Source organism: Microtus ochrogaster, linkage group LG8 (assembly GCF_000317375.1).
Source record: "Microtus ochrogaster isolate Prairie Vole_2 linkage group LG8, MicOch1.0, whole genome shotgun sequence".
NCBI lineage: Eukaryota > Metazoa > Chordata > Mammalia > Rodentia > Cricetidae > Microtus > Microtus ochrogaster.
Window position 1 is genome coordinate 20,650,572 of NC_022033.1, and position 26,004 is coordinate 20,676,575.

At 48.3% G+C, this 26,004-nt stretch overlaps 2 protein-coding genes across 2 annotated transcripts; one reads left to right on the forward strand and one right to left on the reverse strand.

Annotated features, from left to right (window-relative positions):
- The first annotated feature begins 961 nt into the window (after positions 1-961).
- Positions 962-10,633, forward strand: Blcap (BLCAP, apoptosis inducing factor). The gene is made up of 2 exons (XM_005363019.2): positions 962-1,178; positions 8,720-10,633. Exon 2 carries the CDS (start codon positions 8,894-8,896, stop codon positions 9,155-9,157), a length of 264 nt encoding a protein of 87 aa, XP_005363076.1. The 5' UTR covers positions 962-1,178; positions 8,720-8,893; the 3' UTR covers positions 9,158-10,633.
- Nnat (neuronatin) lies at positions 5,652-8,676 on the reverse strand. The gene is given in 4 exon segments (XM_005363018.3): positions 5,652-5,833; positions 6,085-6,147; positions 6,149-6,166; positions 7,005-8,676. Coding segments are annotated over 4 exon segments (249 nt in total). The 5' UTR covers positions 7,077-8,676; the 3' UTR covers positions 5,652-5,737.
- Positions 10,634-26,004: the final 15,371 nt, after the last annotated feature.

Below are 26,004 nucleotides of genomic sequence, written 5' to 3' on the forward strand. Positions count from 1 at the left end.
TAAGCCTGCACCTCACTGTTGACCCACATCCGGTCTAATCTCTTCTAGCTCCCTGAGCCACTGAGTCACCATGACTGTCTGGAAAGCTGTTCAGGTTGCTTAGCTGGTCTCTCATCCCAAACCTCCCCTCCACGTCTTCTAATCCCGAAATTCTATGGCCTTGGAGAGACCCAAATTCCTTTTCATTCCCCTGAAGAAAATAGCTTCGCATGCCTCTCAAGACAAAACTTCGAACTCATGACCAAGGTACTTGTCATATCCCTTGCTCACCTCCCGCCCTTCTAGGCTTGTCACCTCCTTCACGCACACAATGCACACACAAACTCTATCTGCCCAAGAAGTCCCTAACCCTCATTCTTCTCCAGACACCAGGATCCCATTAATTTCTCCTAACTCTCTTTACTAAACAGCACGGAGCCTAATTAACGTACTGGTATGATTAACAGTAGTAATATATAGTGATTGCTGGTGACAGTCTTGATTGAGAACATTGGGGTCAGGAGCCGGATTCTACCTACTTAGCCTCTAGGATTGCGCTTGCGCGTTGTGCGCGCCCAGGAACGTGTCTAATTAGCTACTCAGTGAGCACGTTGACTCATCTAAACTTTAACAAGCCAGGGGCAAGCCATTTCATCATCCAGAAGGAACCACCCAGAATAACCTGGGTCTGCGCCCAAGATTTAAAGGGCCAGATCTGAGCCGCGAGAAGTTTTCCCGGACTGCACAGACCACAAAGTACAAGAGTTTAGCGGGAATCAGCGCAACTAAGCAACGCTGGCCCGCCCCGCTCGTAAAGAGTAAGGATCATAATCTGCTGCATATGCATGAGGAGGACCAAAGGTTTGGGGCTATCCAAATTTCGCCTGACTAAAAATTCTTTGGGTTTGAAGACTTCAGCACCCCATAATTTTATTCACGTGCATTTAAAGTCTATAAAAGATCTTTTGTGGCGGATACTTGAGGGAAGAGTGTCCGAGGGTAGCTCCACTTTAGGCCTGTATATCAGGCGTCTGCGACGGACAGCCTGATTCTGGACGGGGTCCTTGGGCAGCCCGACTTGAAGACGAAGGGGGCGTCTCCCCAGCTTCTGCGGCGTCGGTGGCGAGCTAAGGAGGAGGCAGGCTGCGGCAGCGACGGCGACGGCGACAGTGGCGGCAGTGCCATGGCGGGGCTCGCAGGTATCGTGGCGTCGCCCGCCTGGGCGGGTGAAAGGTCCTCGGCGCGGCCGCGGCGCCATGTTGACCGTCCGGGGTCACCTTAGGCGCCGCTTGGCCTCTCGCCGGGGCTTTCCTTCCGCGCGGCCGGGGGCGGGCTCACTCTTGTCTGACGTCGGCCGAACCGCCCCGCTTCTCCCCAACCTGGGCCTTGGGGGAGGGGTCCCCTTCTCGTCCCGAGGGTGGGTTCCGGGACTCCTGGCTGTCACTCTGGCCTCCAAGGTCAGCGAGCCCCCCGGTGGGACTTGGAGCACGGGACGCGACCACCACCTCCTCTGCTTGAGCCTTGGGCCAGGGGCTCAGCTTTTGAGAGGCCGGCCATTCTTTCCTCGCCACTTCAGTATCTGTTTGTCTCTCTCTCTCTCTCTTTCTTTTTGTTCCGTCCGAAGAAGTGTTGGGAGAAGGGAGAACCAGGCCCCGAACCCTCTCTTTGGTGACTGACTGCTTCGGGTCCCGGGTACTCTCCCACCAACTTTTCATCGATTCTGGACACCGGTTCCCTCTCCTCCAGTGTACGGGGAGTGGCCCTCAAGGGCAGCAGAAGGAATGGAACGCCTGTCACACTCGCCTTGGCCTGGAAAGGAAGAAGGGGGGGGATGGGGACAATCGATTTTTTTCCTCCTCCCAAACCTCTTTTATTTCCCGTCTAGCCTTCATGTCCCTTTTTAGTTGGGAAACTGGGACCTCTTCTGCTTGATAGGTTCTTTCTGTTTCTAGGTTCAGATCCTCCTTTGTCAATTTCAGGGAACTGATGTATTGGGCACGGCTTCCCTGCCCAGCCTGACATGGTCCAGCCATCCTGTCAGCCTTCTGGAACCCAAAGAAGTTCCATTTTAGGTGCTCATGCCAAGTATTAGAGCGAGCTTAACTTGTTTCTTTTAAATCACGATTCATTAATGTTGAGAATTCCTGTCCCGAGATTGGGTTTCTGGAGCCTTGGTCAGTTTCCAGGGATCAGCTTAATTCTGTATCTGAAAATGGGCGTCTTCGAGTTGCTATCAAAACAGTTTAACTTCTTGTCTGTTGTTTCTAAGGGGACTCAGAGTTAGGCTGTCCTCTCTTCTTGTTCTCTGTCTTTGAAACACATGCATTCCATTGCAAGTGTGCCGCTGTGTGACCTACCAGGAGCCATGAATTGCCTTCCTCTCTGTCTTCCGGCTAAACCTTGAGAATGTTCAGGAATCCGTCCTGCTGTGGTATGAGCCCTTGGGAAGGGGGACAGGATCATTTCCAGAGAAGTTGTGGCAAACGTGTCTCTCTGGCATGTGCAAGAAGTCAGTAGTCACCTGGAAAAAGAGACTTTGATAGACCAGTATAGTGTGTGTGTGTGTGTGTGTGTGTGTGTACACATTTAAATCTCCTGGGGGCTATCAAGTGCCAGCTGAGATTCTCCTTTTGGGATATTGGCTCCTGAGGAGATCCAAGTTTGAAAGTAGATATCTAGGAAGTGGCCTTGGTGTAATTAGGCTATCTTTGGCTGGCCCCATAGCCCAAGCCAAAAAAACTTAATCCCTGTCCTGTCCCTCAAAGGAATCCCTTCTTTCAACCACGGCTCAGTTACTCTACAGATGAAGGTAACAGTCACCCAGAACCCACATCTCGAAAAGTTTGGTACTTACTGACCTCCACCCTACTGAATTTGGACTGGTCAGTCCAAGAAATAGCCTTCTCTGCCATTAGTCCCTGGCATCTTCATATTTTGCTAGATTCCCATAAAGCTATTACACTTTGCTCACAGTTCATCTGCTTGCCTTTCCCCTGCTTGGAGGTTGCAGCCTCTTTAGGAAAAAAGGATATCTAGCTCTGGATACTAAGGGCTTTGCAATAAAAGAACACACCCTGTTATTTTATGTGAGAATAAAATGTTTTAATAGCATATAGCTTGTGGAAACATTGTATAAATAAGGTATATTTGGATCAGGCTTGCAGGTATAACATAAAAAAGATGGGGCATGAACACATTCCTTCTGCCTTCTCTAGGTTTAGTTTGCTTTCAGGACAGCAGGGGATGGGGCAGGAGAAGAAAGTGAATAGTGGATATTTCACGTTCTAAGAGCCACCAGAGCAATCCTTGCCTGGAAGTCCACACTTATCACTGCTGGAGGGTAGATGGGAGGAAGAAGTTTTGCAAGATCATGTGGAAAGCCCTGGGGTTCAGTAGCCTCTTGGCTTGGGGGATGAGGGAACAAGATGCACTGTGTCCAGAGTAGCCACACTCCTTTATCCCTGCTTTGGCTGCCTTTGAACTCAGCTGGCATCTAGCCTGAGCTGAGGTTAGAACATATGGAGCAGTGAAATGGCAGTGCCCCCTCCACGTCTCCAAGCGGAGGGTCAACCTTCATTGGGAGCCTGGGTTGATATCTACTCATGGCTCAATGGGTTTAGTATGGCAAACCACAGAAATTCCAGTCATGAAGGAGGTAGGTGCTGACTGCTGATAAGTAACCCTGGGCAAAAGACCTGACCTAACTTCGAGCCTTGGTAGCAGCTGTGTCCACCCTGCTGAGGACACAGCAGAATGCATGTCACATCCAAGTCCTGTGGAATCCCGACTGTCTCTGATGTGTGTGGAGTTCATTTGGACCTTAGTAGGGAACTAAAAGCCACCTGACAAAGTAGCCTAAACTGATTTGATGGATGGTAAAACCAAGGCCACACATAATTCTACACTACTTGCCCCTATTTCCTGGTGCTGAATGAAATTACAAGTATCTTCAAAGGTGCCAATGATTGGCCTGAACATCAGGCTTTTTCAGGGGATAGAGACAGGTCAAGGTTCGAGGGGATCAAGGTGCTTTGCTTTGTGTATTTGTGATGTGCCTACGGGATTTGAGGAAGTAGCAGGAGATCGGTGGTTTTCCAGCTCATTCCTTTAGTATTGACATAGGAACAGGTGTGCAGTGACAGGGATGGATAAAACTAGAGAAGCAGCTTAACAGGTGGCAGGACTGTTGGGTGAGGCAACCGACACCTGCAAGAAGAGCCATGGCTAACCAAGGAGGGGACTAAGCAGCCAGCTCGCTCTCCCTGATGCCGTCAATGGGAGAGGAAAGTGCATACTGGCTACCTGATGAGGCTAGTAAGGATGTACCAAGAAAACTGGGGGCAGGGGTCGTCTAGCTGGAGGGTTGAGAAAGCCAGACAAGGTGACCTTGGGGATGATTCTGGGGCCTGGGGCATTGAGCTGGTTGGAGGAGTTGTCAAGTCATGTCTTGTCCAAACTAGTGCCCCTTTTCCTCCTCAGCCATTGTTTCTTGGGGCTCCTGGGTAGAGTTCTGGGGTATAGCTTTATATTCTCAAATCAGCCCTCATGGTTCTCAGGATCCCATTTAGAGGGCCATCCCCATTTACTTTCTCTTCATCTTTCCCAAATTGATAATCTGCCATGGCATGGTACCTTATCTCAGGACCAAGTAAATGCACCCGTTATCCTGGGGAAGGGGAAATGTCCCTTATTCTGAGACAGATGCATACCACTGTTTTGATTGGGGATGAGAAATAGTCTTTTATCTCAGGACAGTATTGAAGTGAGGCAGGTTTGAGAGTCTTTGTTCATTCTTGTCTTCTGTCTCCCCCTCCCTTTCCCAAGTGGTGTACAATAGATACCTTGCTCAGCTTTAGAGACGTCACAAAAGAAGCCACAAAGGAACTTTTTGGTGCACCCCACTGCCCTGCATGATTCTAACACTGTACAAGACAGGAGAGATGATTTTTTATTTTTTTTGTGGAGGTGGGCCCTGATCTCCAGGAGCTTACAATCTAGCTGGGGAGACACAACTAATGCACATGTAAACCAGTACAGTTAGTGACTACCACAATATTGACCTCAACTGCTGCGTGAGACCAGGGACAGCAAGATCAGTGAAGGCCCAGGGGTCGGAGAAGGTGTTCTGGTGAAGGCGGGATTCAGTTACTAGTTAAATAGGGCTGAATCAAGTGACACATTTTGGGGAGGGGTTTGGAAGGCCGGGTTGAAAGGGGGAATGAGGGATCAAGGCAGAAATAGGCGAGCCATAGGCAAGGGACAGCAAGAGAGCCTCACTTCCTCCCCCACTCATACCCTCCAGTCCCACCAAGCTGCATGCAGTTGATGTTTTCTCTTCTGTACCAAGATTCAGGGCTTCAGCTGGTGATGTCAGAATGTCCATTCTGCTGGTTGTTGGGGTGTTGGATCTCTGTGGTAGGATCTGTCGTGTGGCTGAGATGGTGCTGTTACAACTTGATTCAGATCAGAACGTGGTGCATACGCCCAGATCTCGAGAATTTGCTCCCCTCTTCCCCCTCCTCTCCCACCCTCCGGTAGTGGGGACAGGGTCAGAGGGGTTGGGAAGGGAACGGATATCTTCATCATTGTCTGTGCTGCTTCTCCATGGGCCTACCAGCCCCTCACTGACCTTGGCAAGTGCTCCTCTGACGAGGGAGCACAGGGGACCCCCCATTACTGCGCGGCACTGGCTCCCATGCTGGTCAAGAAGCGCAGGAGCACTTGATGACATGGCCGCCCAGGGCTGGGATCTGGGACCTCAGTTGGGGGCTTGCTGCCTGCGCTCTCCCAGCATCTGCCGCCCGGTCCGGCGGGACACTGTGTGTGCCAGCTTCTGCAGGGAGTACCTGAACACCTGCGGTGAGAGATCCAGGACCCACCCTTAGAGAAGCACCTGTGACTCCTTGTTGTGCTGCTGATACTGCCTGCTGCTTGCTGGTCCTGCGGTGTGCCCGCCCAGCCCACCGCCGGCCACGCCTGCCTGTCCAGTGTAGCCTGGAGTGGTGGACCCGGCACAGCTTGTCCACAAGTCAGGGTAGCTGTGTGTGAGAGCTGTGCTGAGAGCTGCATGGCTGCAAGCTGATTGGACCCACAACTTAGGTATACCTCACTTCTTGCAGTGGGCTGTGTCCCTGGAGGATTTCCAAAAGTGAATCCTACCCAGTGAATGGCAGCATTCCAGGAGCACCTTGAAGGAAATGTGCGATTCCTTTGGCAAAGAATTCCTTGAGCAGGGAACTCTTCCTGCAAAAGGAGCTCTTGGGGTAGATGGTTTACTGCACAAAGCGCCTTCTTCGAATTCAGCTTTAAGAAAAGCATTTTTGCGCTCACGCTCTTTTTTTCCATAAAATGATTTGTCCCCTCTTTTTGAAGCTTTTTCCATTTTTTTTTTTCTGCCAAAGGCATTTTCCTCTAATTGTCTTATTCAAAGTGTGTATCTAGTTCTTTTTTCTGTCCCTTTGTTTCTCATCCAATGCTCTTTATCTAATGGTTTTTTCCCTACTAAGTGCCTTTGTCCGGTTATTTTTCCTACATTGCGCGTTTTTTTTATTTCCTCCCCTTTACTTTTTCCTCTGATTTAATAAGATTCTTTTCGTTGAGTGTTTTTTTTTCCTGAAAAGTGCCATTTTCTAACTTATTTTTCATCCCACCCCACAAGCGTTATATGTGTATACAGTATATTATTTTTCAAAAATTTCCCGCAATGCGCAATTTTCTAAGGCAGAAATTTTCTCTGGGCAAGCTCTAAAGTCTCGCTGCACAAAGTGCCCCGCCTCCCTCCTGGGGTCGAGTTTGAGTATAACAGGCGATTCTTACCGCATTGGTCGTGATCTTCCGCAGCGGGCTACCGCCGAACCCCTGAGTCTTTGTTCCCGGCCTGGCGGGGGCGCACTGGGGACAGGGTCTGTGCGAGGATGTGGGCACGCACGCGAACGGGCGGGGACAAATAGTACCACTGTGGCACTTTGGGTCCGGGTGCGCTTCGGGTGCCCTCTCTCCCATCCAAAGCCCGGGCATATACTCACCTGCAGCAGCACGCGGAAGATGTACCAACCGATGATTAGCAGTTCTGCTGAAGCTGCTGTCACTGCGGCCATGGTTCTGAGAGTGGGTGGTGGAGAGCGAGGATTCGCTGAGGTCTACCGGTCTCGGAGTCCGCTGTTGGGCGCACTGCCGCAGCCCTGGTGGCCGTGTACCCTCCTGCCATCTGAGTGCGCATGCGCGCTTGGTGGGGAGGGCGCTGTTGAGGAGGAGGGGTGGCGGGGGGCGCTCCTCATTCGCCAGGAGAGGAAAAAAAAATCCGTCTGTTCTTTCCACACGGACCCCCACATCCCGAGTCCGCTCGTAACACCCTTCCAGAAGATTCTTCTGCTCTGCCCACTTTTGAAATTCAGTGTTAAATGGAGGGGAGTCATGCTCTAGAGTTTAGAGTGAGGATAGGGGTGCAGGCTTTTTGGTATGACATACCCAAGTCTGCAAATTTTAAACTCATGCCAACTGTTTTGTGAAAGTCCTTGTTATGTACCACTTTCTCGGCTGTTGCTTCCCCACTCTGCCCAACAGGCGATGGTGGCTGCGATCCCCAGTTGGACTGGCCCTCTCTGCTCTTAGTAGCTAAAGTGATTATGTCTGCTCTGGGAAGGATGTAGGAAGGATTGATGCCCTTTGTGTGCGCCGAAGATTTTTGAAGAAATGGTTCAAATGTATTGGGACTGGTTTTCTGTGGCACAGATGGTATCAATCCCTGTCTTGTGCTCCCCTCCCCCATCTCTAGTAAGTCTGCTGGGTTGGGTTTTTTTGTACAGGTTGCTTCGCAGCTGGAGCACAGAACAGTATTTTTCAGTAGCCGCCAAGGGTTATATGGCTACTGTCGCCTAGTTTCAAAGTAAAGCTAGTGTCCTTCTCTTAGTATGATCTTAAAAGCTCTAGTGGAGTGCAGTTCAGGTGGAAAGACCAAATTGCCATCAAGCTACTTGGCACAGAGGCCAAATGTATTTGCCCCTTTGTGGACAGGGATATATATATATATCTTACAGAAGCCCAGTTCTGTTCAATGTCAGTAACAGATGAAGGTTGGTTTTTGGTTTTTTTGTTTTTACATTGACTTGAAGTTGACTGGTTTGAGCTAAATGTTATTGGACTATTTGAAAAAAGCAAGCCTGGTCCAACCTGCCATCTTAAAATATTTGACGCCACTTGACTGTGTCTTCCCGTTGCTTGCCAGCAGCACGCGGAAGTACTGTCTGGCATCTCCAGGTTAGCAGTTCACAGATAATTGCTGTGACTTGACACACTCCCGCTCTGGCGCTGCAGATGGGACTAGATACAGAGCCATTTCCTACCACATGGGGGCACAACACCATTCCATGGTGTCCTGTGGCAACCACAGGGCGGTATTGTGAGGTCTGGGACCTTTGAGGACGGGCCGCAGCCCCAGGAGGCGATACATGATCTCTGCTGGGCAGGGCCTAGGCAAAACCAGTCCACTGTGGGGACCGTGCCCTCCTGGGAGCCCCCAGTAGAAGCCCAGGGAAGACACACCCCAGGAGGCCATCTTAAACTAGTAATTTGGATAAGACATTCATGGGTGGGTGGGTAGGAAGGGGCATTCACATTTGCTGTTGTTAACCATGATCCATTTTTCCCAAATAAGTATACATTTTGTTCCTGTTTTTTTGTTTGTTTTTTGTTTTTGTCTGTCTGTCTGTCTGTTCTTTGTTGTGTTGGCTTTTCTCTTCAGGATCCTTGCTGCCTTGGTGATCCCAGGCTGACAGCCAGAGAGCACAGCGGCTCAGCTCCTGGAGAGAGAGTCGAAGAAAACGGAGGGCAGCCACCTGTGCCTGCTGGCTCCCATTAGGTCGGTTCCTGCAGCGGTGCCTGGCAGCCTTGGTGAAGGCCCTGCCCGGCAGAGATCATGTATTGCCTCCAGTGGCTGCTGCCCGTCCTCCTCATCCCCAAGCCCCTCAACCCCGCTCTGTGGTTCAGTCACTCCATGTTCATGGGCTTCTACCTGCTCAGCTTCCTTCTGGAACGGAAACCTTGCACAATATGTGCCTTGGTTTTCCTAGCAGCCCTCTTCCTCATCTGCTATAGCTGCTGGGGAAATTGTTTCCTGTACCACTGCTCCGATTCCCCGCTTCCGGAATCAGCCCATGACCCCGGCGTTGTGGGCACCTAACAGCTGCTGAAATAGCTTTCCGAGGAAGCAGAAGACGGGAGGGGAGGCATTGGCATAGGTCATAAAGCATTGGAGTTTCAAATCCCGCAGCCCTGCGGGTGCCACATTCCTAATGGAGCCTTTTGACCTGTGATGTTTTATCCTTATAATGTGAATAATGGCACTGACCGGTGCTTCTATTGTAGCGTCCAGTAGTCGTGGGTGGTCTTATGGTTGTGCGTTCTGTCACCATCTGGGTCCCAGCTGACGATTGGCCCACCCCCTTGCTCATCGTTTTGGAGAATCTACACCCATCCTGGTCAACCACCCTTGGGCAGATACAATGCTAGTCTCATTGTCACCTCCATGACCCTCCCTCATCGGGATCGTCCTGCTTCCCTCCTCAGTCCCTTTCCCTGGTTTCCCCTTGGTTCTCTCCCACCCCTTTCCTTCTGGGGGAAGCACCTGTCCAAGACAGGGCTTATTTTTGCACTTATCTCAAATTTGAAGAGATTGCTGACGCCCGAGAGCCTCGCTTTTTCATCCTTCTTTCCCTGTCAAGCAGGAGAGACGGAATCATGTCTTAACTGCTTGTTGTCCACAAACCTCCAGTATTTTCTCTGCCTCATTTTAAAGAAAGAAACAGTGGAGAGAGATTGTTCCTTGGCCTGGGTGTCTGGGCTCTTGTCTTTGCTCTTCCTTCTGCCTCTCAGCTGTCCTAAGGGGGCCGCCTCTTGTTTGCAGTGCATGCTCTTTAGGAGGGAGGTATGCAGTGTTCTTGTAGATCAGTGGTCCCCAGTGAGTGAATGAGAAAGTATTATGTGTTTCATAGCAGCCACGATTCCCTTGGTAGTTGTTGGGGTATTTTTTTTTATGTGCTCTGTATATGTGTGCACGCATGTGTGTGAGAATGTGTGTTTGTGTGTGTGTATGTGCGTACATATGCGTACATGTACAAATACATGTGTATATTCCTTTTGAAGAAGCTTTACTGAATGTGTTCTGATTTTGAGGTTTGGTAGTAGTAACTAGCTAGTAGGTCCCACTGCAGTTTTTATTTAGCATGGGGATTGCAGAGTGACCAGCACAGTGGACTCCAAGGTGGCTCAGACAAGACCCAGGGGAGCAGTGGCCATCACCCTCCTGCCAGGAGCCTCTTCGTTCCTGCACACATAGACTGTACACTATGAAGAACACACAGGATGACTTGGTGACTTGGTACTTGTTTTATATTCTCTGTGCTTCAGTAACAAGTGTTGGCAAATGAGACTTTCCTGGTCCCTGCCCACTGGGGATCAGCATGGTTGTTCTTCCAGTCGGAAATGTGTGTGCAAGTGAGGGTGGTGAGCCAGGCACAGAACTGGACGCAAGAACTGGGAAGTGGGACTTCGAGGCCACACTTGTGAAACGTTCGGACTGCTGTTGTAAAGCTTTTTTCTGGTGTGTTCATTCTACAGCTGTTTGAAATGTTTAATAAAGCTTTATAAACTTTACTTTGTGGTTTTATGTGACTGCAGCATTTGGGTCATGGTGTTGGATTTCTGAGTTGGTGGGGGGCAGGGTAAAACACATGGGGCTGAGTCCTTGGTGCCAAAGTACCTTAGCTAGAGAATTTGATCTGTTCTCTGGAGAGCAGATGGTGGGGTCGGGGAGGGGCAGGAGCAGTGGCAGTGGCAATCCAGGCAGTGAACAGGAGAGAGTCTGAAAATTTTCAGAGATGAGACATTTGTACTTCTCAGCTCCCATGGCTTCCCGCCTGAAACTTCGCTCCATAGAAGACTTGAGTAATGAATCCCTTAATAAACAATTTAGGACAGCTGGTCATCAAAGATTTTTATGATGCTGCTTTTGAAGTAAAAATAAGTGAAACCCCTCTTGGCATCTCAACTGGTAAAATAAATAAGGCTTGCCATTTACCCAGCATACCTTAGGTGCTAGCTGGAAGCACAGAGGGGTAAACCCTTTGCTGTGGATGTGCATGTGTTAACTGTGGCTGTGACCTGGGACACTCAGTTGTGGCAGCATGTCAGGGCCCTTTGCTGGGTATTCACCTGCAAGTCTCCCTCTCAGAAAGCAGAACAGGAGCACTTCCTGAGAGTGGGAGCTGTTGTGAGGGCTGCCAAGGTAATGTTTGAAGATGGTTTGGTGACTTTAGGGAAGTTCATACTGACCTACCTAGACATTTCCTTTATTGTGGGAAAGCTGTATGGATTTATTCCTATTCTTCTGCCCTTTTTACATTCCTGGTAGGTATTGCTGGTCCATGCTTTCCTCTTCTTGATATAACTTTCCAAAGAGCCAGGTGTAGTGGTTCACACCTATAATCCTAGCAGTCAGGAAGCTGGGGCAGGAGGTTTGTTCGGAGTTGGCCTGAACTACTACAGAGTGAGACCCTAGCTAATACAGAACAAAACAGAATTCCCAAAGATGTGTCTGTTTGAGAGGAATTTTTCTTTGAAGAATTGCAGTGACCATTCTTAGGATGTCTTTTCTGTCTGCTTCAGTGTTGGCCTTCCCTCTTGAGGTCTTTGCTGTGCATAACTGGGTTCTAAAGAGATTGACAAATTGAGCTGGGCATAGGGAAAGGCTAGTTTGTTCAACAAACACAGAGACCCTGTACAAGGCTTGCTCGCGATTTCAGGACAAGCAGGCCTGACACTCCAGGACCCCACGATTCTAGCCTAGTGGGAGACTTAGCAAAATAGACAACTGCAGATTGGAAAAACAAACCAAACAAGCAGATGCTTTTGTGTCTTCTCCTGTGGAGGCACCTGGATGGTAACTGAAGCCAAACTCATTGCTTATTTTGCTCTCCCTTGGAAAGCAGCTTTCTGTTTTAGATCTTGTGCTTGAGAGTCACATATAGGCCACCCTCCAAAAGATTTATGGTCCTTTCGGTGGGGTGCTAAGAGCCCATTCTTGGCAGGGTGCTTGCCACCTGGGGGTTCTGTCTGCCCACAGGACTCCCCATATCACCTAGTATGCCACCCTTCTCCCTGAGCTGTCTTCCAGGAAAACAAAGACACTTCCTTTGCAAAAAGGCATTGGAGGACCTCACCCTGCACTTGTGTTGCCACTGTAGCTCTCTGAGAAGGTGTCCTGCTTCCGCTGTCAGTTTCTGCATAGGTAAAATGTGATCTTTGGAACAAATACAATTTTCCCAGCCCCAGTGATCTGGGAGTCTTCCTGAATCCTAGGCTCTTTTCAGCCCAGCTGAGGTAGGTGGCTGGAGTGAGTTGGTGGCAAGGGACTTTGGGAGCTGCCTGATGTACTTTGATCAGTGTAGCATGTGTGCCCAGATACTACTTGTCTCGGGAACTTCCCTTCATCTCTTTCCTTCTCTGTGTTGAGAGCTTGTCTATGGCCCATCATTCAGCCCTCATGCATGCTGTTGCTCAGGGGTGTCAGAGTTCCTTTTAAGAGACTGAACTCCTGGAGGGCGTGGCCCGTGAGTCCTGCTCAGAGACCAGCCCTACTAGTCTCCAGTTTTTGTCAGAATCTCGTGTATGATGAGACCCTGGGACCATAGTGGAATGATGGCGGAAGTCACAAAATAATCCCACACTAGTTCAGAATTGTGACTAATAAAGGGTTATTTATTTAGGGGAGACTTACGGATCACTGTCCTAGATAACAGTCCTCTGCACGAACAGGGAACAGGAATAGAGTCTAGCAGCCAGAAGCAAGAGAGCAAGAACATGCTTTAAAGCTGCATTTATAGTATAAGAGACCACACCCAAGTGGGCTGGTATCTTAAAGGCTATTGGCTGAAGGAGGGAAATGTGCTCCCACAGCAGTGGACAGTTAGTTTCCACCAGCACAGTGTCCTCTTGGGTAAAGAGAAAGGGGATAGTGTTTATCAGTCAGGTTGTCCTAAAGATTCTTGACTAGGCACTGTGGTAGGGGTTCTGAGGGTCTCAGAAAGGAACTGATGCAGACTCAGAGGACTGGCTGTCAGACCTGAAGACCAAGAGGGAATACCTGAGCAGTGAAGTAATAAATGAGATATTGCTGGATCACCATCGAATCCAGCATCTTGCTTACAGATAGATTGAACTGAAAAGTAAAATGAAGAACCACTAGTATCTGGCTAGATACTAGATACCTTTGAGACAGACCCCAAAAAGCTTCTGGGGGAAAAGAACAGTCTGTTTAAACCTAGAGCACTGACAGTTGGGGAGCACTAAGAGAGGGTTTTAAAGTTGAATTGCTGCTAGCAAGCCCCCAAACAGTCCTGAGAACTCCTGTTTCCACCTGACTAGGAGCCATCCCAGTATACTAGCAGCATGTGAGATGGGATTTGTCTCTCGGGGATGTAGAGAAAGGCCACACCACGTCACTGGGAATGAGGAGAAAGGGCTCAGAAGTAGCAGTGATGAGGTTAGCAAACTAGTACTGGGTGAATGGAGTATGTTGAAAACAGCATTGTGCATCCTGGTCAGGCAAAGCCAAGTGGCTGGAGGTTCTGTATCGGCCTGGAAAGGGACTGAAGCACAAGGGTCAGGAGTGGAGTAAAAGACTAAACACCCTGCTGGGAGGAGTCAGGAGCCCTGGGGCTTGTGCTCTGCCTTTGTAACTTGTACCTGTCCAGACCCCACTACCACCACCTTAGCTTCCTCACCTTAAAATGGAGGCCAGTAGCATCAGCTTCAGGGCAGTCTCGGATGCCACCCTTGCCAGTGGGGCTGTGTGGGCACTCTTGTTCCTTACTAGGCTCCCTAGAGCAGTTAGTGCAGGGGCATGTATGAGGGTGCCTTGTTAGATCTGGTTGAACAAGACCCACCCTAAAGACAAATCTCTGGGTAGTCCTGACCTCTCACCTCTTTCCCTGGGCAGTTGTAGAGAACACACACTTGGACAGCTCGCCCATGCTGCTGTTCCCCTGTCCCGTGCTAGTGGTGGCAGCCTTCCAAAAGCAGGGAGACGTAGAAGATTATAGGGCCCTGGACTTGATTCCCACCCCTTGGCATGCGACCTTATTCTTTACTGTTCATGTTCCTTGAGGCCTGTTACCTCATTTATTAGTCAAAGAAGTCCTTAACATTTCCAGAGACATGTCCTGTAAGACATTGGTGACCTTTAATTTACTATTGTTACTTGAGTCTTAAAAGATGCTGGCTGAAAGTGTGTTAAGGCAATGAGGTATTTAATCAAAGGATTTTATATTCGAGGAATAAACTTGAATTTTACACTTGGGTGCAGAAGTGCCCAGAACATTCATGTATAGACAAGGCAGAAATGGAAGGGCCCATGAGGGAGGGAAACAGACGACGCATTTCAGTGATTCCCGTTGCTGGTTCCCACTCCTTAGCTGGATCATTGAGGTCCTGCTTGACCCTTTTTTTTTTTTTTTTTTTTTGGTTTTTCGAGACAGGGTTTCTCTGTGGCTTTGGAGCCTGTCCTGGCACTAGCTCTGTAGACCAGGCTGGTCTCGAACTCACAGAGATCTGCCTGCCTCTGCCTCCCGAGTGCTGGGATTAAAGGCGTGCGCCACCATCGCCCGGCTAGTCATAGAGGCTTTGTCACTGAACCAGTCACAGAACCTGCCTGACCAGGCCTGGCGCAGTGCCCGTCAGTCTGTGTCTTTATGGAGAAATAGGCAGTGAGGTGACTGGTCTTTGCTAGAAGGCAGGGAATTGCCTCCCAAGGCTCCTCTTGGCAACTCTGAAGTGACGAGGATAATTTCCAGACTAGTATTTTGAGAAGAACCTCATCAAAAACACACAGCCCGACATCCTTTCTGTGGAGCAGAGCACATGAGGCAAGCCCCTATCAGGCCTGAGGTAGTGGATTCCTGATGGCATCCTTCTCCCTCCCTGCCTTGTGCCCTCAACCCCACGTACTTGGCAGTTTCCTCCTCTTACTGCCCTCCTGTCTGGTACATTGGTGAGCTGGCAGCAAGTATAGAGTACAGACTTCCTGTTCTGCAACCAAGCTCAGCTCTGGTGAATTGCTCTGTTTGCCTACAGATTAACAGCGACCCACTGACTCTTGATTCCTGAGCTCCAATAGACCATAAACTAAGTTAGTTGTTGGCATTGCTCCTCTTGCCTTTCCATCTCCTTTCCTCAAAGATCATGAGCATTGTCACTAGACGTGGGCTCAGAACTGCCTGTCTTCGGCCTCACTCTGCTGCTCTGCATCTCTGCAAACACACTGCCCAGATGTTAGACTTACTCCAGGCCCGTGCCCTCTGCAGCCCTCGGGCTTCTGCTCTGTAAGGCCACTTGCTCACAGATGAACAGGGCTCTTTGTAGGGCTGCTTTTAGTGTATGGCAAAAGGGTTGGCTGGTTTTCACTTACTGGTCAAGTATGAACTAGGTGTTTCCACACTCAGAGCCATTTTGGGGGCTGCTATGTGGTTCCATTTTGCAGAGACAGGAACTATGGCCCACAGGGGCTTAACACACACCCAGCTCTGGCCATAATGGCCCTCGTGACTTTGCCCATCTACAACCTGGTATGTGGTTGTGGCTAATACTTGAATTGGTAAGACTAGACTGATAGTTCTGTACCAGTCTGTATACCTGTCTTTCTGGCCCCTCTGTGTTTCCCAGGCCCATGGCTTTCTCTTCATTTGGATCTAGTCATTTTTGGCTGCTCAGTTTCACCTGTGTCTCTGAGGATACAGCCCAACTTCTTTCAACCCATGGTCCATGTAGCTATTGGGTTTCTGTACCATATTAGGACATGTTCTGTGGCACTTGGCTCAACTTTTGTCTTTCCACAAGGATGACATGCTCCCTATGAGTGGAGCAACTAGTGCTCACAGTCTGGCTGGCACCTCTGTGCTCCTTCTCCAGGTGCCAATCAGAGACACTCACCTATCCTCAAAGGACGTGGTCCAAAAAGGTGTCTGGGGTTGGAGTGACAACTGCTACCATCATGAAGACCAAGAAGGAATCACTGCATCACCTAGGGATCTTATCATCCCTCTGGAGCTAGCCAAGTGGGAGAGGCAGAGGAGGAGAGTGAACGGACCAAGAGGATGGGATGGCTTTCCCGACTTTGGAGGAAGGGAGCTGGAGGGTGTCACCTTTGTAACTGCTCGTTTTTGTATGGCCGTTATTTGGCAAGTGCTTTCCTGGGTTAGAAGCCATGAGCAGCTGTCCTCAGGACCTCCTGAACCTCATAGCATTCCAGTGGGAGCGGCACAGCCGTGCCTGCTGTGCAGATGCCCTCTAGATGTGAATTGCCCAGCAGTAAAAGAAGCCCTGGGACTTGCCGCTGTCCCATTGTCCTCCAGAGCCCTACCATAGCTACTGTCCTCCCAGGCATGAGTGGAGAAGCGGTGTGGAGCAACGGAGTTGAAGCGTTTGAGCGTGGGAGCAAGAGAAGATGGAGGTGGGTGGGACTCCAGGGCTGGAACACATCTGCTCAGGAGGGAGGGGTAAGAGGGTAGAGAACTTTTTAAAACAAGTCAAATTGGAAATAACCTGTTAAAAGTTAGGGATGAGGGAAGGAATTAGAAAAGGTATCTAAACTAAAAAGCAAAGAAATGACATCAGGAGAGTGAAGGTCAACAGTAAGCAAGGACAAGTGATGGTCTGTGTCCCGATGGCCTGGAATGGACTGAACTATTTAACCTGGAATAGCCAGCATGGAGCAACCCACCCACCCAAACCAAAGTGGCTTGGCACTGGGACAGTGACCTTGTCTATTCTGAAACCATTGCTGGGAGGTACTAAATAAAAATTTGCTGATAGGAAATGAACATCTGAAGTGAGAAATTACATCAGATGAAGCAGCCAAGCATAGAGGCTCATGCTTATCATCCTAGCACTTGGTAGGTAGAGGTTGAGGGGTCATGAGTTCAGGGTCATCCTTGGTTGCAGAAAGAGTTAGAGCCCAGAGCTGTGTAGTAGTGGCATACTCCTTTAGTCCCAGCACTTAGGAGGCAGCTCTGATTTTAAGGCCAGCCTAATCTACAGAGCAAGTTCCAGGACAGCCAGAGCTATACAGAGAAATCTTGTCTCAAAACAGACAAACAAACAAAAAAACAACCAAACAAACAAACCGAAAAAAAAAAAAAGAGGCCAGTGTGAGCTGCATGGAACCCTGTCTCAAATAATAAATAGTACACATTCAATTGAAACTGTCAGTGTTAAACTGCTGATGACAGAAGGGGACCAGCGTGTCCATCTGATGGCCAGCTAGGTAGGGCTACCTAAGTCATTAGAATTAATACATACAGTGGTCAAGACTAGGAAGACAACCCTCCCTTGACCACAGGTCTGCATGGTGTTTGGGGGTATTATGCCCTTATGGTTCTTGAGAGTTGAGGATCCCCTAGAGAGACTCACCCAGTCTTGGATGAGTTTGTTTTCATCACCTAGAGTTTTCAGTCATCCAGATTTCACATAAGGGACCTCCAACAAGAACTAGCAAAAACAACCTGTCCTTTCTGATTGTAGCATCCCTTTCACACAATATGCTGCTTCCCCGGATAGATACAAACTTACTACCCGAGTCTTACAACTCATAGCTCCATTACATTTTTTCTTCTTTGTTTAGTTTTTAAAATTTATTTTATTTTATAAGTGTTTTGCCTGCGTGTCTGTAAGTGCACCATGTGTGTACCTGGTGCCCATGGAGCCAGAAACAGCATTGGATCCCTTGGAACTAGAGTTACAGACAATTATGAGCTGCCATGTGGCTGTCAGGAACTGAAACCACTGCTCTTAACTGCTGAGCCATCACTCCCACTCCTGTGCTGTTCTCAATCAAGATTAGATAGACAAAGTAATCCTGCTTTTCCCAGTGAGGATGCTTCTCCACTGACTCACTGGGATACACCTTCACTCACTAAGCCTGTCTCCCCATCTGCAGAGGGAGGCAGCTGAACTAGATTATCCCCAGTTCCTTTTCAGAGTTAGCATCACGTGAATCTTCAGATGCCCCAAGGCTTGTGACGGTATTAATGGGGAATGAAGACCCCAGACTTTGTCAGCTCCACATTTTGGAGCATGGAGGGATCAAGATGGCTGCAGCCCCAGAAGGTGAACTTGCTGGGAACCGGCTGAGATGATTCTGCTACTTGTGGTGAAGTGTCTTGGCAAACCATTCAGGTAGGTCTGCAGAGTTGAGGGAGAGGGTGGGGTTGATACTCTGTGGCCCCTGAGTAAAGTTTCCTTGCAGGATTGGATGTCTTCAGACTGGTAGATGCCAACTAGATGGATCCATCCACACTGGCAAAGTAGGTGAGCTGTCTCTCCACACACTTTCCTGGCAGACTTCCAGTGGCTTTCTTACTTTGAAATGCTGTCCTGTATTCATTGTCATTGTTTCCAGTCATGCCTTCCAGTAGCCATCTGGTTCTCTGTCCAGATGGCACATTCTTTGAGAACATAGCTCCAGAAGTGGTCATCAGTCAGTAATAGCTAGACTCAGAGCTGGAGCATGAGAAGGCTTGTCCAAAGCCAAAGTTCAGATTGTTGATCTGTTGTTTACTACAAGGAAAGCTCTATTCTAAATCCACCTCAGAGCACACAACTAAGGTGGCTTAGTTGATATGCTTTAAAACCTGAGTTCAATCCCCAATCCTGTATAAAAAAACAGATTGGCAACACACATCAGATAACTAGAGAGGATCAGTGGGGCTTGCTGGCCAGTCAGTCTGGCAAATTTTGAACTCCAACAAAAGGGTCTCCCAGGAACCAGGCCCCAAACCGACCTGTGACAGGCATTCCAAGGGCAGTTGAGGAGACTGAGAAAGGGCCATCGGAAGAGACCTCAAAAGCTCATAGGTTCCTAAAGCTGGTAAAGAGTTTGCTGCACAGCTCTGAGAACAGGACAGAAGTCCCCCAAGTGGGGGACAGTTGACATCTATTCTGGCTGAGAGGAGGGAGAAGGGGGCTGAAGGGGCTACAGAGCCAGGAAGGCACCCATGTTCATTGGTCACAGGATGGGAAGGCTGAGCCAGCCACCTGCAGAGTAGAGACAAACAGCAAAGGGCCCCAGAGCAGTGGGATTAAGTATTGATGTGAAGGGATTAGTCCTGTTGGTGGAAGGAGCAAAATTCAATCATGTTCCTTTTTGTGGGGAACCTGATCTCCTTGTTCTCAGGGAGCCTTCATCTGCCCTGTGGGTCCTAACTGCAGCTCTAATTGGCTGTGGCTGCTTCTTGCCTGGTGGCTGGGGTCATGTCTTAGCATTCTTTGTAGATCTGGGCACCTAGCAACAGGCAGCTGTTGATGTAGGGGCAGAATAATCATCGTCTGTCTCAACTCCAATATCTGAATTGGAGATTCAGATAGATGCTTTTTGTCAAAAAGATTTACATCATACAAGGAATCAACAAATGACATAACATTCATAATTACTTTATCTAGATCTCAGGGAATGCTCCCTGGCCTCAGTGTGGGCTCAACTTCTCAAAGTGTATGCTACAGGGTCATGGCCACTGTCTTATCTGATCACCGCTGCCCCTCCCCTGCCAGTTGGCCTGTTTCACAGGGAAAGAAACAGACCCAGAGAAGTAAAGCAAAAAGATAGAATGGTGAGAAGTACAGGGGATGGTATAAGGGCACAGTCTTGAGTTCTTTGGTCTCTCCTAGACAGTGTGTACTGAATTGTAACTATTTCTTCTATAATTGCACAGAAATCAAAATCAGTGAACTGTGGCTTAGCTGCCTGGGCATGTGTCTTCCAGGACTGGGTGGTGTGTCTTCTGCATAGAAGGGCAGCCCAGGTTCCACTTCAACTCCCTGGAAGTTCCTACCAGGAAGTCTCATGGGTGTTAGAGCTGTGTGAGGCGTGGGGGTGCTAGAAAGCCACAGATCCCTCACTTCCTTTAAGCATGGTCTTCAGAAGCAGGAAATTGTATGAGAGACAGTTCTCAACTAAATGAGTAGAGTTGCAGAGGAATGGATCAGAATCTCATGGTAGACAGAAACCAGAAGTGCTTAGACTGGTTGTCTGTTAAGCAGTCGGGCTGGGCTGGAGAGGTAGTTCCATGGCTAAGAGCTCACACTGCTCTTGCAGAGTCCCCAAGTTTGGTTCCTAGCACCCATGCCATGCTGGGTCTTCTGACCTCCTCAGGCACGCTGCCACACATTTGCATACGCATGCATACACACTTAGAAGGTCAGTCCTGGAGTGGCCCTCCTGTCTTGAGTGCAGCCCTGATGGGTTGGGGAACACAGTATTGTAAGACAGTCAAGAGACATTGGAAAGTGGCTTACATGGCCAGGGTGTTGGGAACACAACAGTGGGTGTGGCAGACACCTGAATCCTAGGTTGAAGGCTGAAGAAAGACACAGCTGGCCTGGAGTTAGTGCCACTCTGTAATGGGGACCCTAAGAAGATGACTTTCTAGGGAGCATGTGGAGAAGATGGCAAAGAACCTAGACCAAGACAAGGAGTTAGAAACATTCAAGGAGCTGATCCAGGTGGCAGAAAGAGAAGGACCTGAGAGATGCAACACACAACTAGGAGAGGGGGTTGCCATGGCAACCAAAGTAGTAAAGAGTTTCAAGGAGAAAGTAATCGACATTGTCAAATGTGGCAGCGAATTCCAATCGGATCAAGACAGGAATTTCCCTGTTGGACTTCAGGATTAGCTGACTTGTACTGGACTTAAAAGAGCATTTGTGGGGTGTTGTAGGAACATAAAGGGGGATGATGTTGACATGCAAGGGGGTAGACTGTCACTAAGTCCTTTAAGGAATCAAGAAGGAAAACTTGGAGATGTGAGATGGGGGTGTAGAAGGTGAAGCTAGGAAGGATAAGCACATTGTTCACTAGCCAGTGTATACAGCCACACCCTCCAGTGTCCCTCTGCTGTGTTTCTGGCAGTGTGCTAACACGATGGGTTCTTTGACAGCAAACGGGCAGTCAGTACGGTTTCTGGAGCAGTAGAGGAGAAAGAATGAGTCATGCTCATCCGTGTACAGTGCCCCATACTGATGGGTGGTCTGGCATGCTTCAGACCAAGATGGGGAATCCAGCAGAAAGTATTTTGGGTCAAGGATAACCCTTGCCAGAGGCTAACTCCAGGAAAGACAGAAACAAGCACACAGAGGCAGACAGACAGGAAGGAGCTGCGGAGAGAAAGGAGCAAACAGAACCCTAGCCTTTTTTATCTTAATCATGAAGGAAAGAGCAATGCTGATACATGGCTATTCTGGGCTGTGGAGCCAGAGTAATTGAACAATTAGGGACAGAGACAATTATTTGAAATAAGCTCCCAAAGGGGCTGGGATGAAGTGCAGAGGAAAATAAATTAGTTTGGGCAATAATGTGTGTATGACCAAATGTGGGCGAAACTCAATTATTTACCTTTTAGAGAGTAATACGATCCCATGTTCTTTTGGGAACATTTTCATCTGCCATATATCCTGCCTACATGTCTAATTAGCACCAGTTTGATCCTGTTTCGTGGCTGGGATTATGTCTTAATATTTTGTGTGCAATAGACTGAACTCTTTAGGTGCCAAGCCAGTGTCTTCTGCCTTAGACTGGAATTCTGAAAATCAACATGTATTCTTGCTTTAACCAAAAGGTATGACTGTGACAGCACAAGAAAGGGGAGCGGTTAAATCTGGGGAGGCAGACCTTTAGGTGGAGAAAAAGTCAGGTCTGCCTCGCTCATCCTTGTGATCTCTAGGTTCACACTCACTATCTCACATGAACTTCCTCTCTCACACAAGATCCAGAGAGGACACACCTGATTGTGCCAACACTGTAGGAGGGACAAGACATGCTGGTAGATTCCCAGCCAGTGTGGTAGAACCAGTCTAAGAGACAGAAACAGAGGAGAGAAAAGAAAACAGAATAGGCTGGAGGTTCAGGCCGGCAGACCCAAGCAGTAGATAGAAAGCTTGTTTTCCTGGAGCCCTGTCCCCCATGAAAGTGACCCATCAGGGTCCCATCTTACTCCTCTGGTATGGTCTAGAGACAGGATCCTCCCCAGTGGCAGACATTTCTATATTTGCCCCCAAACTCTCCAGTATCATTGTTGTGTCTTTGTGTTTGCTCCATCTGAGGCACCGTTTGTGTGATGTGACAGAGATGGAATCCAATGGACAGCAAGCTTGTGAGCTCTGCTCAGAACAGCTCTCCTCACAGCCCTGCCCGATGGTCCTCGTGGCCCCTGCGACTAGTCTCTTCATGCTGCTGATCTCTGTGTGTTTTTCTGAGCCAAGGCTGTATTTTAATAAGCAAAACTTTGAATAGTGTCTTAATACCTGATGTGGTAAGTACCCTTACCCTGCCCTCTCTTTTAAAAAAATTACCTTGTTATATTGCTGGTTTACTTATCTATCTTATAATTAACTTGTCAAAGTTCCATGGGGGAAGAAATCTTATTAAGCAAGACTGCATTGGAGGGAAAATGGCATCATTAGGATGCCATCAGCTTCTCCCATCTGCGACAGTGGCGCCGTCTTCCATGGTCAGTCTCTCTTGTTTGGTTTTGCTTTGCTTTTAATGCCCTCTGATAAAAGCTGGCCCTGCAAATCGCAGGCGTCCTCCACGTTTCTTAATGGCTTGGCTCCTGAACACCTTATTAGTTTTTATTGCTTTTGTGAATGGAAAAACTTGCCTAGTTTTTCATTTTACTTTCCAAGTTTTAATCAGTTTGCTAATCACTATGCCGCATTCACAGACACACACCAAGTGAGCGTGCTTTGTCCCTGGACAGACAAAGGAGAGCACAGCACACATGCAGATCTGAGCTAATTGGCAAAGAATGAATTTGAATGTTGGAATTAAATTTCAATTATACAAGTAAAACACGAATACATTTTCTTTTCAATACAGTCCACATTACAGATGGGGCATCCCTGCTTGGCCTCTGTCTCAGGTCCTTGGACATTCAGGGGAGGAAGCTGATATTAGTACCCCTATTTGTCCAGTGTTTGCCTGTGCCCTTTCCAACATGCCTCTGTCCTTTTGTTTCGTCTGTCTTCATAGGCAGGTGGTGTCCACACTGGAAGTGCTGCTGAGCTGTGTGCCCCACAGGATTCACCTCGAGTGGCTCTCTGCATCTGCGTTCATTCCAGTGCTCCGCTCAGCTGGCCGCACACAGCCGCAGACAAGCCTGTCACCTTCTATTTCAGTTGTTTCCTGTTGACTGACTGTGAGAATGCCTCTGGTGGGGTCATAGCAAACACTCTGAGGTACCCGAAACTATTGGACCGCAGGGAAGACATGTCCTGAATTCAGATCAAAACAGCTTCCGTCTTCTCCAAAGTGTTCATTCTCCTGCCAGAGCATCTCCAACTGAACATTTCACCAATGGAATAGTGCATGGGTAAAAATACTGTCCCAGGTTAGTGTGCCTGTGTCATGCCACAGCCAAAGCTTTTGTTTACCTCCATTCCTAGTTTTCCGTCTGGACTGTGTGCCCAAGTCCTTCCTCCTCCTTTTCCTCTGCCTGCCTGCCTGCCTCTCTCTTTCTTCCTTTCCTTCTCTCTTTCCTTCTCCCCCCCCCCTTCCATTATTTGAGACAGGGTCTCACTGTGTACCCTATCCTAGCCTCAAGCTCAGGGTCCTCCAACCTCAGTCCCCCAAGTACTGGGATTATAGGTATGATACCACATCCTGCCCACTTCTTTACTTTCTCTTTTTAAAGATATTTTTATCTTTCAGTGGTTTCTGGTTCTTAATCTGTTTCAAGCATTTTATACTAATGCTTTGTTGTTACAGATGTTTTTCTACATTGTGATTTTTTTTTTGCCAAGACAGGGTTTTTCTGTGTAGCTTTGGAACTCTCTCTGTAGAACAGGCTAGCCTCTAATTTACAGAGATCCTCTTGCCTCTGCCTCCCGAGTGCTGGGATTACAGGCATGCACCACCACCTCCCGGCTTACGTTGGGATTCTTTTGTCATTTAGTTGAATTGTTTTTAGAAAAATTTAAAATTTTGATAGTCATATGTAGGTTTTTACTTTTACACCTTCTTTTGGCAATCTTAAGAAGCCTTCTTTAGCAGGGCATTGATGGCACATGCCTTTAACCTCAGCACTCAGGAGGCAGAGGCAGGCGGATCTCTGAGCATTCAAGACTAGCCTGGTCTACAGAGTAAGTTTTAGGACAGCCAAAGCTACACAGTGAAATTCTATCAAAAAAACAACAACAGGGGCTGGAGAGATGGCTCAGAGGTTAAGAGCATTGCCTGCTCTACCAAAGGTCCTGAGTTTAATTCCCAGCAACCACATGGTGGCTCACAACCATCTATAATGAGATCTGGTGCCCTCTTCTGGTCTGCAGACATACATTCAGACAGAATACTGAGAATACTATATACATAATAAATAAATAAAATCTTAAAACAACAACAAGAACAAAAAAAGGACAAAGAGGCCTTCTTTCTATTAATTTCAAGGCATTTTCCTATATTCTCTGGCATTTATAGTTTATATAAACATAAGCATATACATATATATAGTTTGTAAATGTATATTTATGTCATGTATGAAGAATAAATTCTGTATGCACAAATCTTATTGTACAGTGTCACTGCCCTACTACTTTGTGGAATGTAAGTGGTGTCACCTAAGCCTGCTTTCTTTACCTGGTACCACCCTGCTGGCCTTGGCACTGTGTAAGGCTATTCCTGGTCCTCTGCCTGTCTGCCCCCAGACTTGCTCTCTCACCCTCTCTGGTATGCAGAACTGCTTCCGTCATCCTTACACATTGGTCCCACCATGTGAATTTTAAAATGTATCAGTTTTCAAGAGAGTGTTTGCTAGGAAATTGTGTTGAAGTTACACTGAATCCACAGGTAAGTCTGGGGGAAACCAGCCTCTGCCCTTTGCTCGTGTCACCTTCCCAGCTCAGGGCATCTCCCCCTCTGCAGACGACGGCTGCATTCTCTGGGTCAGCTTGCCTTTTGTCTCTTGATGGATTTACTCCTCAGTCTTTTTCCAGGGATTTCCAGCAGCTCTGGATGGCAGGGCCACTGTGCTCCTGTGCTCTTGACCCATGTCCTCCATCTCAGCCTCTCACTAATGGTGAGCTCGCTCCACAGACACACAGAGTAAACCTTCTTCCTCCCTGGGCACAAACACAGCAGCACCTCTGAACACAGAGCTGGCATAATTAGCTGAAAACAATTTAGAAACTTCCCAAATTACACTTCAATAAGCAAGCAAAGCATGAACACATTCTCCCTTTTAGAGGAGGAATGGCGTGGACCCAGCTGCTATCTCTGCCACCTGAGATTGGGCCCTTCTCCCAGAAGCCTCTGTGCAGAGCTTCAGGGATTTCTTTTCAGAATAACACACATCTCAGCAACGGTGAGGGTATCTGGAATGAATGTGGTTTGGTCATGGGTGTTACACAGTACTCTCTCATTTACCGTCTACCCGTCTTCCAAACACCACCATCCTGAAGTTAAAGTGTTTCCTTAGTCAGAAAGCACATCAGAGAGCTCCAAGGCCCTGCTCCAAGAACACTTTCCAGTGGACTCTAGGCTGTCCACTGTTTGTGTTTTTATTGGTTTTGATTTTTTAGGCTAGCCTCAAGCTCACTGTGTAACCCAGGAAGAACTGAACTTATCTGTGTCTCCCTTCCAGTGTTAGTGCACAGTCCCACATCCAGCCAGACTTAGACTCTTGCCTGCCCTTCACCAGCCTCACAAATACTTCCCACTTCTTTTCCTCTGGAAACTTCCTGCTGCTTATCTTACATTTGTATCATGTGATTGTTTTCCAACTCTCACATCTAACACATCACTGCAGGCGAAGCTTATTAGGGTGTGGTATTGGTGTTTAGTTTTGATACATTTCAAAATGGGTGACTAAGTTGTCCATTGCGACTTACTGGCCATGCCGTCACTTCCCCTCAAGGTTTTGGCTTGCTCCCTTTATTCGGCACAGCTCCCAGATGAGCCCAGCACGGGCCCTTTTTCTCCAGTCATCCATT

Excerpts from the sequence above, each read along its gene's own strand:
- Blcap (XM_005363019.2), top strand. The coding sequence starts at position 8,894 with ATGTATTGCCTCCAGTGGCTGCTGCCCGTCCTCCTCATCCCCAAGCCC.